We start from the raw sequence: 17614 nt of genomic DNA, 5'->3' as shown, positions 1-17614 counted from the left end.
CACACATACTTATATTTAATGTATTTTTGCATTTTTATGTGCAACATCCATCCATTTCCAGCTCTTTCCAACGCTGCCATCCGACAAACCGTAAACAATTATGACAAATAAAGCAGATTAAAACAGTCCGTAGCGCATAAAAACACCTGCAGCTGTAATTTTGCAAACCCATCTACATTTCACCATCTTTTACATTGATTAAAAAGACCATCGCCTCATTTAATCGTGTCATTGATGAACTAATTTCAGGAAAAATAAAAGAATCTGGCCCAGTTTTAAAAACAGAGCAGAGCAGTGACCATGTAAACGAGTTGTTCTGTCTTGTTTTACAATAAATCACTAACTTCTGATCAACCTGAAGCAGCAAAACTTTTAAATCTGCCCATAGAGTCAAATAAAACTAATCTGGGGGTTTGTTATTTCTATTTTTAGATAAATATCTAGACATAAAAGGTTTCTACTGGCTTAAAGTTTAATGATATAAACATGAGCTTTCGGCACTCGTTACCTCATCTTATTTACATTATTTTAAGCCACGCATCGCTGTGGTTTCACAGTCATTATTATACAAACTCTTCTGCTTTTTATATTACAACGAGCGCTTTCACAGAAACTTCCTGTCAGGGTTTGTGGGTTAAAGGTTTAAAGTCAATGTGAGAAGGGATCATAAAAGAAATCAGCGTTCTGAGCTTCTTTGTTAATAATCTACCCAATCCTACACAGATCAGTAAGTCCATTAACGCTGCTCAGCCACCTGCTGTACCACCACCACCACCCCCCCTTCTTAATACTAATGGCCCGGCGTCGTGCACTCTGATGTGCACTTCCCATGGAATACATTTCCATGACCCCGCTGAGGCGAACCCGACACTACGACAGGAAGCAGGTAAAAAACCAAAAAACCCTCCCACACCTTCTGCAAAAAGAAGGCCGACCCCCGACTTTCAGCTGAAACCAAAACAAGCGACAGGCTCCGTGGATAAACAACGGCGTTCAGTTTCAGCCTCGGCCCTCCCAGAAGGAAGGAAGCCAGTCCACTCGAACCCGAGCGTCCTCTGCAGGATACCACCCACACGGCCACACATGCTCTCTGGGTGACTCGTATCTCTCCCCGGAGTTTGACCCAACCACTGCTGAGGCAGACCAGGCGGTTATAACTGTCGTTAGCACCTGCTGCTACGCCGGCGTAGCATGACGCAGAGCCTGGAAACGCAGGGACTTTCACTTCCATCACCCGGAAAAACACATGCAAGACTTTTACAAAATAAAAGCCTGTGAGCAACAGACTTTTACAAAATAAAAGCCTGTGAGCAACAGACTTTTGCTATAAAGTAAATAATAAAACAGGGGTGGTACGTGGCGTAGTGGGTTGAGCAGACGCCCCATGTACAGAGGCTACAGTCCTCGCTGCAGCCCGGTTCGAGTTCTGCGTGTTGTTCCCCCTCTCTCTGCACCCTGCTTCCTGTTTATCTGAACTTTCCTATCCATTAAAGGCACAAAAGCCCAAAAGATATATATTTCTAAATGTTTTAAATTAAAAAAAATTTAGTTAACTCGATAATAACGTGTTTAACTCGCCCAGGCCTAGTTTAAACACTGAAAAGAAGTCACTGAATCAACACTCTTGTTGTGGTTGAATTTGGTGATTTTAAGCACAAATTTGATCAACATCGAGCGCTCAGATTGTAGATGTTCCAGCATGTGACGACAACATTTAAATGTTTCTTATCATCAGGAAAACATTTATTCCTAAACTGTGAACATGAACCGATCCGGAGCAGGTTAGAAAATTCAGCTTTTCCTCAACGTAGCTCGTTATTTTTCGCTCATTTTGCTTTGAAGCAAACACCTTATTCGGGTCTCTGAACACGCTCTGGTGGTAAAACGGGGAGAAACGGGACACATCTGCAGACGTGTGATCAGAAATATTAATAACCAGGTTTGTTATGTTCCAGGTTAAAACTGTAAAACCTTTAACATGCTGCTAGAATTTTAAATAACTAAAGAATTCATGCAAAATAAGCAGAGAATGAGAAATAAATGCATTTTTCTGCTTCAATTTGATTTTAACTTTGTGTTAATGTTGCTTTTTATTGACATTTCCACTTAGTTTTTCACTTTTTATTTGTAATATATTGTTTGGGAGGCATTACGAGCACTTTGATCTCCCACAGAGAAAGTTAGAAATGTTTTGAATATTTCTTCACGCCCTTCTTTATCTACCAAAATCTATAAAAATATGTTTCCAACCCTGGTTTGCAACACGCTTTCTGTTCCTCTGTGCTTTGGGGTTAGATTTAACCAGTGAAGCTGCAGATTCAGTAGAATATCGTCACACTTTCCTATCCATTAAACGCACAAAAGACCAAAAAACATATATATTTTTATATTAAATATAATTTAAACATGTAATGTGACTTATTTAAGCAAGTTTAAACACAATAGTCGACTTTAAATGAGTTCTACAGTGGAGGATCACAAGCTACAGGTTTTTTTTTGGGTGTGTTATCCAGAATAAGTGGATGAGGACACTGCACTTACATTTTAACATGTCGCTGCTCAATGTCCACTCTGGACAGCTCCTCCTCTTCCAGGTCAGAGTCCCCACCAGAGCTACTTTCTGTTACATCGGAGTCAAAGGCGCTTTCTGCTGAATGAAGGTTTGCTGAGCCGCTCAAATACAGCCTCTCCAGTTCCAGGGGCATGGAGCCGCTTTTCAGGAAGCGACCCAGGCTGTCCCTGCTGTTCGACGAAGAGTGGCGCCCCGTCCTCCACGAGGCCGAGGGGACGGCGGCCTCCGATTTGCGGTTGCCGGCCAGAAGCCTGCTAAGAGTGGAGTCCAAGAAGCCCCCCAGCTGCTGCTGGATGTGCCGCTCCACCTGCTTGGCCTGCACCACCTGGAGACGTTTGCGCAGGCGCCGCAGCCGGCTTTCGATCTCGGCTTGGCGGCTGCTGTTGAGAAGCGTGCGCTCTCTGACGTGAGCGTCGAGGCTGTCCGAGGAGGAGCTGCCGGGCAGGGCCGGCTGTGTCGGGGCGGTGCAAGGCGGCGAGCCCTGCTGGCTGCTGCCGGGCCGCTCCCGGTCACAGGGAGTGGGTGCATGCGGGTCGGCCTCGTCCAAACTAAACTGTTCGGTGGAGTTTGAGCTGTCGTGGGGAAATGGGGAAAGTGCAGCAGAGTGAACCACCGGCGGCTCGAGACTTTTTTCGTCCGTATTTTGAGAAACCCCAGAGGAATGCTTCTGTTTGAGGGTTCCTATCACCGGGAGGTGCCCTGATATAGTTGCCGTCAAGGTCTCGGAGTCCAGCGGCAGGTTCTGGGACTGAGAGTCTGTGGCGGCGGGAGGCTTGTCCCCGTTCACTGCGACCACGCAGCCGGAGCCGGACATGGTGGCCAGCTTCTTGGCCAGGCCATTGACGGGTGCCGTGGGCTGGCCGCTCCCGTTCGTGCTGCCACTCATGAGGCTTTTCAGCTGGCCTCCGGAGAGCTCGATGGCCTGCCGCTTCCTCAGGAGGAAGTCTCCCCCGCCGTTGAGCAGGGAGCCGGGCAGTATTCTGTGGCCTTTCAGCACCGACTGTTTGATGAGGACTCCTTGCAGCTTGATTGACTCCTTAGTTGAAGGGACAGGTGTCACATCAGAGCATAAGTAAGAGGCCACCAGTGGCTGGAGTTTGCCCAGGGCCGAGGCCTGGGACACGGAGTCGGGCTGGGGCTGCGGTTGCTGCTGTTCCTGGTCGCCGCAAAAGTCAAGAGGGCACTCTTCGGAGGTGACCTTACACTTAGCGGGGCCGCTGCTGTGGATGAGGATGTTGCTGGCGTTACCGTTGTTCTCTGCACTGGCCGGTGAGAGACTTGAGGATGGGGCAGCCAGTTTGAAGCGGATGTGGTGAGCTTCGGCTGGGGCGTCGGTGAGAGCGGGCGCCATCGCAGCCATGCAGTGCAGAGGGACGGGCACCTCGGCCTGCTCCACTCCACCCGCTTACTGCCCCACCTGAGGACAGCCTGGAGAGAACACGGAGGGGAAAATAAAAGAGAAAAACAAAAAGAATAGAGGAGAAAATAAAGTTAAACATAAACTCTATCATTCATAAGACAAACATCAAACTCTACAGGTACCCATGATGCATCTGTGATCTGCACAGGGACGGGTGTCACCAGTGGAAAACACAGGCAGACACACAGTAAAGCGTGTCATTTATCTTCGCTACGAAACTGAAACCTGAAGCTATAAAAAGTCTCATTTGCACGTATAAATCTGAAATTATTCAGCCAGAAAACAAACCGAAAGAAGCGGTTTTAAATCCAAATAAAGGGAAGTAACACCTTAGAGGAAGTGACGACTCACTTTGTGATCAGGTGTTAACAAAAAAAAACAAAAAAAACATGTATTCTACATCAAGAAACACTTCAGGGCTGTAAAACAAAACGACAGCGGGCCGTACAGCGTATACGACATATAAGGTAAATACCTGCACAACAGGTTCGCTGGCACAATAGAGTGGAAAACTACTAACCACCACCCGACAGAAAGCAGCAAACCCTTCACTATTAGCCACAGAAATGAGATGAAAATGCATTTATATAAGAGCTCAACAACAGAAAGTCCTCCCACACACAAAAGATTAAGTAAAAACGAGCCAAATGCAGTTAAAAGAACTAATAGAATGATCTGGAGAGTTGACCAAAATAACATGAAACAGGGACTGAAAGGAATATCTGAGATGATCAAACGCCCCTAAGAGTTCCTTACATTCATTTAGTTCCCACTAACACTCCTTTACTTCCAGTTAAATTAGCAATAATTAGTTTCCAAGACATAGAAATGAACGATATGCACTATGCACTGACCTTGGGGAGTGGGATGCTACGGATACAGATGGAATAACAGACATCTGAGCTAAATTTCAAGGCCAATAAATAATTCCCACTACACCCAGGCCTGCGTGAACAAGCCCTCTTTTGTCATTTACTCCCTAGGCTTATGCATTATACGTTAAAAAAAAAAAAAGAAACACTGCAACTAATATCTGAGGAGGGAAGAAAGAAGAGAAGCAGATGCAAATTGCCCAAACCCCACTGCCCTACATGTGCCCTGGCAGCAGGGTTCATCACAGGGACTGTAAGTAGGTGGATTTAGGCCCCAGCATTAGCTCCAAGCTCGTGTCGTCATCCTGACAGGATTCCTGTGTCCTTCCTCAGCACAACTTATTATCAAATAATCTAAATTTCCCCTGATAAAACTGTGAAGGAAACTGGGGGGGGTTATAGTTATAGAATGCTTCTCCAAATAAAATAAAAAGGGGGCCAACCGAGGAGAAAGCCAACGGCCTTAGCATCGTTTTAATGATTAACATATCTTACATGCCGACTGGGTCTGTGTATTCATGGGAAAAACTTTAAAAAAACGCCTCCCTTCAAACGCTGGGAGATAAGAGCTGCATCCCCGCGCATCGTCTGCAGGGTCAGATGAATGGGGGCTCAGTATTTCACCGCAGTTTCCAGTCAGCGCGCACTATACGCCATGTTGGTATTTCAGAGGAAGATTATGCAATGCAATTCATCTCCCTTAAAAAAAAAAAACACCCATTCCGCTCCAAACACTGCGAGTGACTTCATGCTACACGGAGGCGCGTGTGTGCGAGCGTGCGTGCGTGCGTGGAGGTAAATTAAATAATCAAACGCTTACAGAGAGATAACCATAATTGGTAACCCCCCCCCCTCGTGCTATTTTGTAAACTATCTGGCTTTAAGATGCGACAAAAAAAAAATGCCCACATCAAGCGTTAGCCGAGCATAACGTAATCATCAAAATGTCTTCCTGGTGTTTACTAAACCATCTGTGCGAGGACCAACATGCACGCGATTTTATCCGATATCTAATTAGCTTCAGCGACCAGCTTTCATCGTGACGAGCCCAAACGAGCCCAGACCCGACGACACCACCGCAACCGAGCAAAACCCCCCCCGAGGAACCGAGGAGACGGATCCCGGATCCGGTCACTCTGCGTGGGTATTAATGCGCTCCTCTCCGTGGCTAACGTTAGCCCCAAGAAAGCTGCTGATGCAAGAAACAACCTGCTGGCAAGCTGGCGTGCGCGTCTCTCCAGCCAGCTGCAGTGAAAGAAGAAAAAAAAAAAAAAAAAAAAAGACACATACCACAACCACACATTTCAGCGGAACTTTGGCCGTTTCCACCCCGGTGGAAGCCAACTTTGAGCCGGACGCAAGTAAACATTTTAGTCGGCGACTACGTAACATGCGCGCACCCCCCCAGACGGTAGTTTTTTTTAAGTCAATTACACCCAAAGTAATGCACATAATACAGTTGATAAACACACGCGTGGTGTGACACAGCACAGGCCATCATTTTGGGCATAAAAACCAGACATCCTGGTTGTGTTTTAACTATCTTAAACAACGCTTTACGACCTATTTGCAGAGCTGGAGACGCGGTTTGCATCGTAATTAGACCCGAATAAATAAACACAGGGAGCTCGGGTTTAAACCTAAGGTGCCTTACTTTGAGCACATTAGCTGGCGGGTGATCGGACTAAGGCAGATATGCGTAAAAGCAGATAAGTTGGGGAGTAGACCCGGAGACCCGGGCAGTCTGGCTAAAGCTCCGCTAACAAAGAAAAAGGAGGAACCTACCACGTGACGAGGTTGCACTATCCGAGGGAATTTCGGCAACAGTCCCCTGCAGTTTTTTGGTTTGGAGGGAAAAAAAAACCCCAAAAAGGCGATAACACAACAAACGAGGTTCAAATCGATCACTTTGCCATGAAATAATCCCAACAAAAAAAAAAAGACGCAGGCGGAATGCGTAAAAAGGGCCCGGGCAGGCAGACGGAGCCGCTCGGCTTCGTTCCGGATTCAGCAGCAATGGGCGAATCAACGATCTCCACCTTCTGCTCGGAGGCTAGCTTCGCCTCGCCTCGCCGCCACGGCGTTAATATATAAGACAAGGCCGTGAAAACAGTCCTTCCTATTCCGATTTACTTCAAATGTGGGCGATTTCACCGCTGTCCCGGACCCGAAAATCCCGATTCCCGGTGAGAGGGACGCAGTCCAGGCGGCGGTTCGTCGGCGAGCCGTTTTCTCTCGTTTTAGGGAGAGACGCTTAGAAAATGGCGGCTAGCTCCTCTCCCTCGGATTTGAGTCTGACAAACATAGAAGTGCCCGTGTTTGTGTGAGGTGCGTGCGTGTGCGCGTGTTGCTTGCTGGTAGGCGGGAGACATTTCTCATACTCGCCACTAGAGTAAAGGGCAGATAAGAAACGACATAAAAGCTCCAAAGAAGATACCACAGGAGGGCATTGTCTTGCAGAAAGATAGCGCAATGTCACTTTTACACTTGTTATTCCCGCTGCTGGGATGGTGTTGCTGGTTAGACTGGAAATACAGCTCATCTCCCACAACATGCATTAATATAAACTGTTTATATCCCCACAAATCTTCTGTGTGCACACGAATTAATTAAAAAAAATAAAGGTGGAATCCAAAAAAAACAAAAATATCAACATCAATATCAATATTTTCTGTTAGACACCACCAGCAGAGGGGTGTCTTATCTCAGAAAACTGAGCCCAGTCCAGACTGCGTGTCTCCCATGTCACTTTGAACAAGGAACCGGATCGCCCACCACCACTACACCACCCTCTGTGGAGGTGTAGCCGGTGGCCACATGAAGGAGCCCTTCTCCACATGGCGTCCAGGAAACGTTGCACCAACCAGAACCGAACATCCACGACATGTAATCCGCCACATCTGCACTAATAACCTCAACTAACCCCTCAACAGAAGAGTTAATGTCACTATTAATTAAATGCATTACCTGTGTGTGTGTTTACCTGTGTGTATGGTCCCACAAAAAGGCCCAAAAAGTGCAAATAAATGAATAAATAAGCATCTAAAAAGCCCAAAAACGACTATCAGAGACATGCCACCCGAGCTGTGATCAATAACAATAACAGGAAGGTATCAGATGCTGCTGGAAGAACTTATTTAAGATCCTTAAAGAGTAAAAATCCTGTTCAACTACAGCAGATTAGCTGATTACTGCAGGTACAAAGGCCCATTTCAGACACATTATGTTATATTACTGATTATAAATATCAGCTGAATCACGTATAAATGCTTTAAAAAGATTTAAAAAGCCTAATAAAATGTATTTAGTAGTAAATAGCCTACTGCTACTGTCCTGAATATCCACTTTTTCTTTATTTTGTTTTTTTATTATTTTCATTTTGTATCATTATTGTATTTTTTATTATTTTAATCTTGTATATTTTCATGTCTGTAACTTTTTTCTAGTGTAACATTTGGGGTGTACTTTTTACTCTGTTTATTTTTATTATTCAGCTTTTTTTTGTGTATAAGCAGCATGGTGGGGTGGGGAGAATAAAATAAGAAATATATGTATGTTGAATAACTTTGATCAATGCACATTCTCTCAAATAAAAAAAAAGTTAAAAAAAAAATGTATTTAGTAGTTTTCTGGTTAATTTAACAATTTATCGAATACATTTTTCTATATTTTGATCCGTGTTTGCTCTCAGAAATAAAACATTTGTGACAATATTTGAGTTGTATTCTACTGAATCTGCAGCTTCACTGGTTAAATCTAACCCAGAGGAACAGAAAGCGTGTTGCAAACCAGGGTTGGAAACATATTTGTATAGATTTTGGTAGATAAAGAAGGACGTGAAGAAATATTCAAAACATTTCTAACTTTCTCTGTGGGAGATCAATGTGCTCGTAATGCCTCACATACAATATATTACAAATAAAAAGTGAAAAACTAATGGGAAAAGTCAATAAATAACAACATTAACATGAGCTTAAAATCAAATTAAAGCATAAAAATGCATTTATTTCTCATTCTCTGCTTATTTTGCGTTAATTCTTTAGTTATTTATAATTCTAGCAGCATGTTAAATGTTGTCGTCACACGCTGGAAAATCAACAATCTGAGCGCTCGATGTTAATCGAATTTGGGCTTTTAAAATTACCAAATTCAACCACAACAAGAGTTGATTCAGTGACTTCTTTTCAGCGTTTAATCTAGGGCTGGGCGAGTTAACGTGATAATAACGAGTTAACTCGTTATTATTTAACGCCGATAAATATTTTATCGGGGATTAACGCAGGTTTTATTTATTTATAAAATTTAAAAAATATATATTTTTGGGGCTTTTGTGCCTTTAATGGAAAGTTCAGAGAGACAGGAAGCAAGGGGCAGAGAGAGGGGGAACGACACGCAGCACAGTGCCGTCCGATGCGGGACTCGAACTGGGATTTTATTTTGGCTTTTATTATTGTAAAAGTCTGTCGCTCACAGGCTTTTATTTTGTAAAAGTCTGCTGCTGTCTGCTGCGGAACAGGAAAAGAAAGTAATCGGTGGATCCACCAAACCTGGAGAAGGGTACAGAACTTTTACTCGGCCGTTTTCATTTTAAAGTTCTTCCAGACGGCGGAGTCAACAGAACCAAAGTCATCTGTAAACACTGCCAAGTTGAATTGTCTTCTCAGCGTAGTAGTTCCAGTCTAAAATATCACTTAAAGGCAAAACACACAACTGATAGCAGCAAGTCATTCAAGGAAACAGACAGTGGAGCGAGGCTTCTACATAAAAACTACAGAAAGATGCTGATGTTAAAAGTGTGTTTGCACAACAAATGTTATGGCACTTTCATTCATATGGCAGCACATTTAAAATAAAGCTAAATGCTAAAAGCTATACACTACTAAACCTGAATGATTTTGCGTACAAATGCGATTAATCGTGATTAATTAGATTAAACATTTTAATCGTTGCCCAGGCCTAGTTTAATCTATTAAAGTTTTAAATCTTAAATAAAAATCAGCCCTTTTCGGGACGTCGATTCTCAGCCGAGTGAAAACGATTAAAACCTGTTGAGCCTGATCTTCTGTGGCAGCAGGTTACGTAGAAACGGCTGCATGTGTGTTTATAGCTTCTCCTGATGTGCCAACACGGTGGTTCTATCCCGCAGAGGTGGAAAACGTAGGAGTAAACCTCCTATAGGTCAGAGAATATTCCTTCAGAGAGGATTCGGTCACATGATTCCCAGCTAACAGCACGTTTTTTTATTAGTGGACGTGTATTAAATCACTCACGGCAGCTCTGAATTTGCCAACCTGCCCTTCTTATAAACGAGGCGTCCGGTAATCTGTGCAGAGGAAGCTAAAATGTTGCATAAATTGCCCATTTTTTAAACAAAGAGAGCAGAACCACCATTGTGGTCCTTGTTATCTCTGAATGGAGATAGAAGAAGAAAGCCTGTTGAGACCAATGGGACATGTGCCTCATGTCCCTGCTGATATCCCCAAGTTAGATCTAAAGGTGGCTTTATTCTGCTAACATTTAATCCTTATGTCCTGTATGCAGTGGCTGAGAAGAGAAGGAAGCTGCTTTTAGCTCCTAAATGCCTCAGATATCACTGAATATTTCCCCTGTTCTTCCTTTCATTTAGCTCAGAATAGTGTTGCTGCTCGTCAGAAACGGAGCCCGTTGTTAAATAAAAGCGGCGTGTTTCGAGCAGGCTTCTTGAGTTTATCTTCTGTCACTTAAGTAAACAACTGTTTATCACTTCCTGTTTACGGGAAGCTTTTTCTCTGGGAAGACTTTGTAGCGCACGGGACGTTTCCAGGGTTGAGATTTCTCGTGTCTCATCAGCAATCACCGGCTTTTAATGAAAATTAATGCGTGCTGCTTTATTCAAACGGGCCCCGTGAGGCCTCTGAATTATCGCTCCGCCAGGGAAGACAAGAATGCCAAATGAGTTATTATGACTGCGTTTGTGCGCTCTTGTTTTTGTCACCTCATTACGGGGCTTTTTTTGTTGTAATCACCAGTAGATCTTATAAGGACCAAAGTCCTTATAAGTGAAGTTTTACTGCCCATCCACCTGCTGTGAAATCTGAGCCAAACGTAAACCCACAAGAGAGAAAAACTACTTATATGAGCATCAAATAACTGGCAGTTGTGGTTAATTATCCAGTGAGCGTCCATGTTTGTCTCCTATAAGGATATCCAGCGATTAGCCTCCCACCAACACTGTGTAATACCCTTTAAGGCGACTCATTTAGGGGCATTTTGTAGCCGTGGGGTCCTTTTTTCGTTGGCGAGGTCAGACTGAGACCATGAACCTCGAGCCTAGGAGCGAGAAAAACCCGAATGAAAAGCCAAGTGATAATAATCAGAATCGAGGAATACCTTTAACTCCATTGTTGAAATACTCCAGTCGGTAATCCAAGAGGCCGTAAATCCAGTTACATGAAACCTAAAAACAACAGAACGAAGAACAAAATGAGTTGATTTGCTGTACATTACATAAATGTTTAGAAGCGTTACTCACTGCCTGAAGCTAATACGAAGCTAATACAAAGCTAATAGGAAGCTAATAGGAAGCTAACGCTCCGCAGCAGGGCTTTGTTTACATGTCACTGAATCCCAGAGCTCAGGTCTGACAGATGTTTCATGCTCAGGTAAACAGCTGATGAGCTGCTCTGCATGTTTAACGGCCAGTTATCAAGTAGCAGGTTTAAATTAAGTAATTTCTTATCATCTCAGTTAGAATTTAAGGAAGAAGTGGACCTTCATGTACAACTATTCAGATTCCTGGGACCAGTCGCCTCTCCAGGCTTCTTTACTGATGACACTAAAAGAGTTCCAATCAAACCTTAAAGTAACTTGAAAGAATTTGGCTTTTTTTTGTGCTCTTTGGCTCCCTCTACAGCTGTGGGATGCCATAAAGACACATCTGTGTGTGTCTCAGCTCTGCAGATGTGCAGCCACACACCTGAACTTGTTGTCTTATTGAAGAGGGCCACAAAGACGCCATGAAAACCCACAAAAAAAAAAAAAAACAGAGTAAAACAGTGTGGTGGAGGGTTGGAAACCAAACAGGTGAACAGTGGTTTCTCAACAAAAGGTGAAAACACTTCAATGTGAGTCACTATGAGTCAATATGACGCATTTTAAGATTCACAAACTCCTCCAGTTCTGCTTTAAACTGTGATTTACATTAAAATACGAATAAAAACTGTGGCAGGACTGGTCAAAATGAATGTTTCCTGTGTGAGGAGATCACTAACGTGACTTGTTGCACCAGTGTTGTTTTTATATTTCATTAAATACTTTATTAATCCCACAAAGGAAGCGATTTAGATTCAATTTAAATGATTTATTCAAAATATTTGAATGATAATCAACTATTTATTCATTAGACTTATTTTATTGTTTCTTTTGACTGCTTATTTCTTACATTTATATATTTCTCAGTGCTGATGTAATTATGCAAATTTCCCCATTTAGGGACAAAAAAAGATTATTCTAGTCTCTCCTGGTATAGATTACTCTGCTGATTATTTCCTCCATTTATTTGACAATTTTTTGGTTTGTAAAAACTCAGAAAACACTGAGCGATGCAAAGTGACTCACTGATTAATTACTTAACTTGTTGGGTAGTTTAATTGACAAATTTTATTAGTTCTGTACATATTTTGGGTCTTAAAAGAGCAACTAAAGCTGATGGATGTCGTAGAAAGTGCCATAAAATAAAGATGCTTCATGTTTTTCTCTATAAATAACTGGACTTAATTGCAATCCATCACTGCCGTATTTCATTATGTCCCGATTTAATCATCTCAAATCTTTTAGATCCTCCAGGATCATTTCTAAATGAAAGCAACCTGATGTTTACTTTCTCTGCCCTTCACGTTTCTAATAATAAAAAAACCGACTCGGTGATGCTCATCCATTCATTTAAACCACGTAGAACTGATTGTAAACGTGGCTGACCATCGTTTAAGCAAACTATTTTAAATGTGCATCCGTGTGAAGAGTCCTGTTTTAACCTTTCAACGCGGAGCCAGACTCACAGCTAAGTTTCTAACTGTGCTGGCAGCTATGCGAGTCCTCACGTCCAGCTGGCATGCTAAAGCTAGCGGGCTAACGTTCCTCCACACTAACGTTATCGCTGCAAATTTATGATGAAAAAGTTTTACACGTCCAATTATGTCAACGCCGAGGTTGGAAGTTAGAAAGAAAGTTACAGAGTATCTTCTTTACGGAGCACGGAGCGCAAAAATGCGCTGCCGGAGATTTTCTTTCAATTAATAGTAGTTTTTGGGAACGCTGGTAGAGAAGCTAAACGGGCTAATGTTTGAGCTAGCGCCGAGCAGCTGGCCAATAACAGCCAACCAGCTAGCACGCTAAGCTAACAGCAGCTAGCTTGTTTGCTTCCCGATCCTACACTGAGTTCTCAATGACTACCGTTTTTTTACTGGTTTGTCAGAAAAGTGCACGTAAAAAATCTATCAAGCTCAAAACGAACATACAAAGGTTTAGCCAAATGAGTGTTTTTTCCTGACAAGCGGAGCGTTGCTTAATTTTAAGAAAATAACAAGACAAAATCTTACTTACCTGCTTGTCCTGTTACTAACGATCCGACACCCGCCCCCTCTGCGCAGCTATTGGTCGAGGCTTCGATCTGAGGCTTCCTATTGGCTACCGAAGCTGTCACTCTTAGCAAATGCCCGTACAGCGGAAATATGGACGAAAGTTCATAGCATGCAACTTAATTATCCAAAAATATTGTTTTTATTAAAAAATGTGCATTTTTGAGTCTCACAACTTCCCCGTGATTAATAAAAGGCAGCTTTCTTTCTTCCTGCTCCACACCGGTGTTGTTTACATCGCACGCATGCTAGCTGCCCTGAGTCCAGCCTGACGTGTTTTCACTCAGTAACTACATTCATATCCTTTAATTATATCCTTTAATTCGTCGTCTCGTGACTTTTACCCGAAATATGCTGCTGGTTTTCACCGCGCGACAAAAAAAAATCCCAAACAGCTCGCGCTAGTGTTTGCACACGAGCTTGTTCAATATATTTAATTTGATGTTATTACTCGCATCTGAAGGCTAAAGCACATTGTCTGGCTGGGGTGAGATTTAACTGGTCTGGGTATCTGTCCACCCAAAAAGCAGGCCAGGAAGCACAATAACGGGCCAATCCCCGACAAAAGAGAAGTCTAGGCCCATGCATAGTGGAGTAAATGTGCAGCCGAGCACCAGAGGATGGATGGAAAGTAGTGTTGCAGTGGGATGTTGGAGGTATAAATCCAGGATTTAGCATTCTGGTTACAGTTATGGAGAATTAGTCAGTCTGACTTCCCTTTGTTACACCCTGAGTGGATGAAATATAACTGGCATCAGCTCAGGAGCAGCGGCCTGACGCAGAGTTAGACCTTCAGAGTATTTGGAGGGACACACAAACCCTGGCAAAAATGATGAAATCACCGGCCTCGGAGGATGTTCATTCAGTTGTTTCATTTTGTAGAAAACAAGCAGATCACAGACATGACACAAAACTAAAGTCATTTCAAATGGCAACTTTCTGGCTTTAAGAAATCAAGAAAAAAAAATTGTGGCAGTCAGTAACGGTTACTTTTTTAGACCAAGCAGAGGGAAAAAAATGATGGAATCACCCTGTAAACACCCTGTAGACATCAAAGCGTCAAGACAGAAAACTTAAAGCAATATGTCTCAAAAACCGAAAATGCACAACAAAACAATCGAGGAACGAATGGGAGGAAACTGGAGTCAACGTCTGTGACCGAACTGTAAGAAAGCGCCGAAAGGAAATGGGATTTACATACAGAAAAGCTAAACCAAAGCCATCATTAACACCAAAAGAGAAAAAAACAAGGTTACAACGGGCTAAGGAAAAGCAATGGTGGACTGTGGATGACTGGATGAAAGTCATATTCAGTGACGAATCTCCAATCTGCATTGGGCAAGGTGATGACGCTGGAACTTTAGTGTGGTGCCGTTCCAATGAGATTCATAAAGATGACTGCCTGAAGAGAACATGCACATTTCCACAGTCATTGATGATATGGGGCTGCATGTCAGGTAAAGGCCCTGGGGAGATGGCTGCCATTACATCTTCAATAAATGCACGAGTTTACGTTGATATTTTGGACACTTTTCTTATCCCGTCAATTGAAAGGATGTTTGGGGATGATGAAATCATTTTTCAAGAGGATAATGCATCTTGCCACAGAGCAAAAACTGTGAAAACATTCCTGACACATAAGGTCAGTGTCATGGTCCGGATCTTAATCCGATTGAAAATCTTTGGTGGAAGTTGAAGAAAATGCTCCATGACGAGGCTCCAACCTGCAAAGCTGATCTGGCAACAGCAATCAGAGAAAGTTGGAGCCAGATTGATGAAGACTACTGTTTGTCACTCATTAAGTTCATCAAGGCCTCAGAGACTGCAAGCTGTTAGAAAAGCCAGAGGCGGTGCAACAAACACTGGTGATGTGTTGGAGCGTTCCTTTGGTTTTCATGATTCCATATTTTTTCCCTCTGCTTGGTCTAAAAAAGTAACCGTTAGTGTTTCTTAAAGCCAGAAAGTTGCCATTTGAAATGACTTTAGTTTTGTGTCATGTCTGCGATCTGCTTTTTTTCTACAAAATGAACTGAATGAACATCCTCCGAGGCCGGTAACTCCATAATCTTTGCCAGGGGTTGTATAGATAAACAAATCATGCCAGTTGAACAGTATTTATCATCACTCATCCACTGATCTTTGTCCTCATATCTTTGAATACAGGTCAAAGCTGAATAAGAGCAAAAGCTTTGACTTTGTGCACACGTGAGGGTCCTGTGAAATATTAAAATCATTCAGCTGACACAACGTTGTGGTGATAAAAGTCTCATTAGGTGAACGCATTCCTGGAAAAAGGGGAAATAAAGCAAACAGAGAGCTTCAGAATATGTTTACTGAACGTAATAACAAGAAATTTGAGTTTGCAAATGTTCAATTGTGGAGAAAATGGCAAGTCCACAACATAAAATGTGTGATTAAGCCTAAAGTTGATGTTATTTTCACGACTTGTCATACAACCATGATTAAATATAAATGAGTTTAACCCTCTAACTCAACCTGTGTACAACTGTTACACTAAATTATGACGTAATAACACAATTAGAAATGACGTCGTTTTTGTAATGCAATGCTGAGCAAATACACTTTAGAAATAGGAGCGAGTCATTTGAAAAATAAAGAAAACCCTGATTCAGTTCTATGTTTTTCCTAATTGTGACACAATAACAGGAAATCGGGTCCTTATCAGGTCTTAAAATTAGACAAATACTTGTTCAGATGAACACTGAGTCATTTAATGAACAAAAGTTAAACCAAAACCCAGAAGCAGTTTGAGAAAAAACTAAGTGAACCCCCACTGCTTCCACAGGAATTAACAAGGTAACAATGCTCTGATTAACTGATCATCGGTCGGTGTGAGCGCCTCTATAAAAGCAGAAGTTCAGGTGTGCGTTAACACGATGCCAAGGAGGAAAGACATCAGCAACGATCTCAGAGAAGCAGCTGTTGCTGCCCATCAACCTGGGAAGGGTTATAAGGCCGTTTCCACTGAGTCCACCAGGAACTCCTCTGGATACCATGTGAGAGACAAAAAACCTAAAGGTGGTTGTACAAAGCTGTTGGATCAGGGGGTGCACTTAGTTTTGATTTATTTATTTAGTGTAACGTGTGTTGTTGTTCATCAGGCTGTATTTACCTGATTTTATGACCTGAAAGCGGCTGTATTCCTCCTGATTCCTCCTGATCCACACCTCCAACACTCTGCTGTAGTTGCGGTGTGCGGACACCAGGTGGCGCTGATGCATCACACACATCAGCAGGCTGCTGAGCAGCATCATGAACTCTGCAATAACTCAACAGCTTCCACCAACACCCGACTTTCAATTCATCTCGTTCAGCTTTTAAAAGCAGCGTTCAGACACCATCTTAATCATTTGGAGGACTTACACGGAGCTATTAGGATCCGTAAGGGCTTCGAATGCATTACATTTGGGTTCATCTGTCATTCCAGCTCCATTTCAACCTTTATTTAGACGTTTAAAGCAGCGTTTGTTGTTGACAAACACGTTCAAGAACATTTACAGCCGCCTGCAGGGATGTTATAACGAGCTGTAGAACGTTACCTTGTCTGTATTTATCGTGTTACCAAAAAACACTTTAATATCTTTAAAAAAAACTTTAATATCTTTAAAAAAAAACACTTTAATTATAACCCCCCCTTCTTTCTTCTTTTATTTATTTATTTTTTTCTATAATTTATGTAAATGATCTGTTATGTTTATGCAGACAGTTTAATCATCTTAAATAGACTGTCATAAATCCTTTTTCATTATATAGTCTATTTGGCTTTTTTTTCTGCATTCATTTGTTCTTAAAACATAAAAATATAATCTAAATCTAAGGCTGTATACAAACATGTTTAATGACCACACCATTGTATACCGCTATATGTAAGTGCCTCTGTTACTCTTGTATACACATCAATAACAAATATTAAACACAAAAAAACACTTTAATATCTTTAAAAAACACTTTATTTATTTATTTATTTATTTACTTATTTAGTTATTTATTATTATTAGTAGTAGTATTTTTTACTAGAATTGGTATTATTATTGTTGTTGTTAATACAATCATTGTAAATATTTAAAAAAAAATTAAGCTACTTGACGAATTTGAATTTTCCCCATTGGGGGAT

The 17614-nt window shown here is 42.1% G+C and overlaps 1 protein-coding gene across 3 annotated transcripts in view; it reads right to left on the bottom strand.

Annotated features, from left to right (window-relative positions):
- Positions 1 to 13478, bottom strand: part of LOC142374591 (KAT8 regulatory NSL complex subunit 1-like) — a 38644-nt gene extending 25166 nt beyond the window's left edge. For 2 of the 3 annotated variants that reach the window (XM_075458330.1, XM_075458332.1), the window contains exons 1-2: positions 6650 to 7190; positions 2542 to 4000 (exon numbers count right to left, since the gene is read on the bottom strand). In XM_075458330.1, coding sequence (XP_075314445.1) covers positions 2542 to 3932 — 1391 coding nt within the window. In that variant the 5' untranslated portion in view covers positions 3933 to 4000; positions 6650 to 7190. Of the gene's footprint in view, positions 1 to 2541; positions 4001 to 6649; positions 7191 to 11233; positions 11301 to 13444 lie in introns of those variants that run through there. The other variant, XM_075458331.1, reaches the window with a different exon arrangement.
- Between the last annotated feature and the right edge of the window lie 4136 nt (positions 13479 to 17614).

The sequence above is a fragment of the Odontesthes bonariensis genome, chromosome 23, assembly GCF_027942865.1.
Source record: "Odontesthes bonariensis isolate fOdoBon6 chromosome 23, fOdoBon6.hap1, whole genome shotgun sequence".
In the NCBI taxonomy this organism is placed as follows: Eukaryota; Metazoa; Chordata; class Actinopteri; order Atheriniformes; family Atherinopsidae; genus Odontesthes; species Odontesthes bonariensis.
This window is presented reverse-complemented; position numbering and strand designations above follow the sequence as displayed.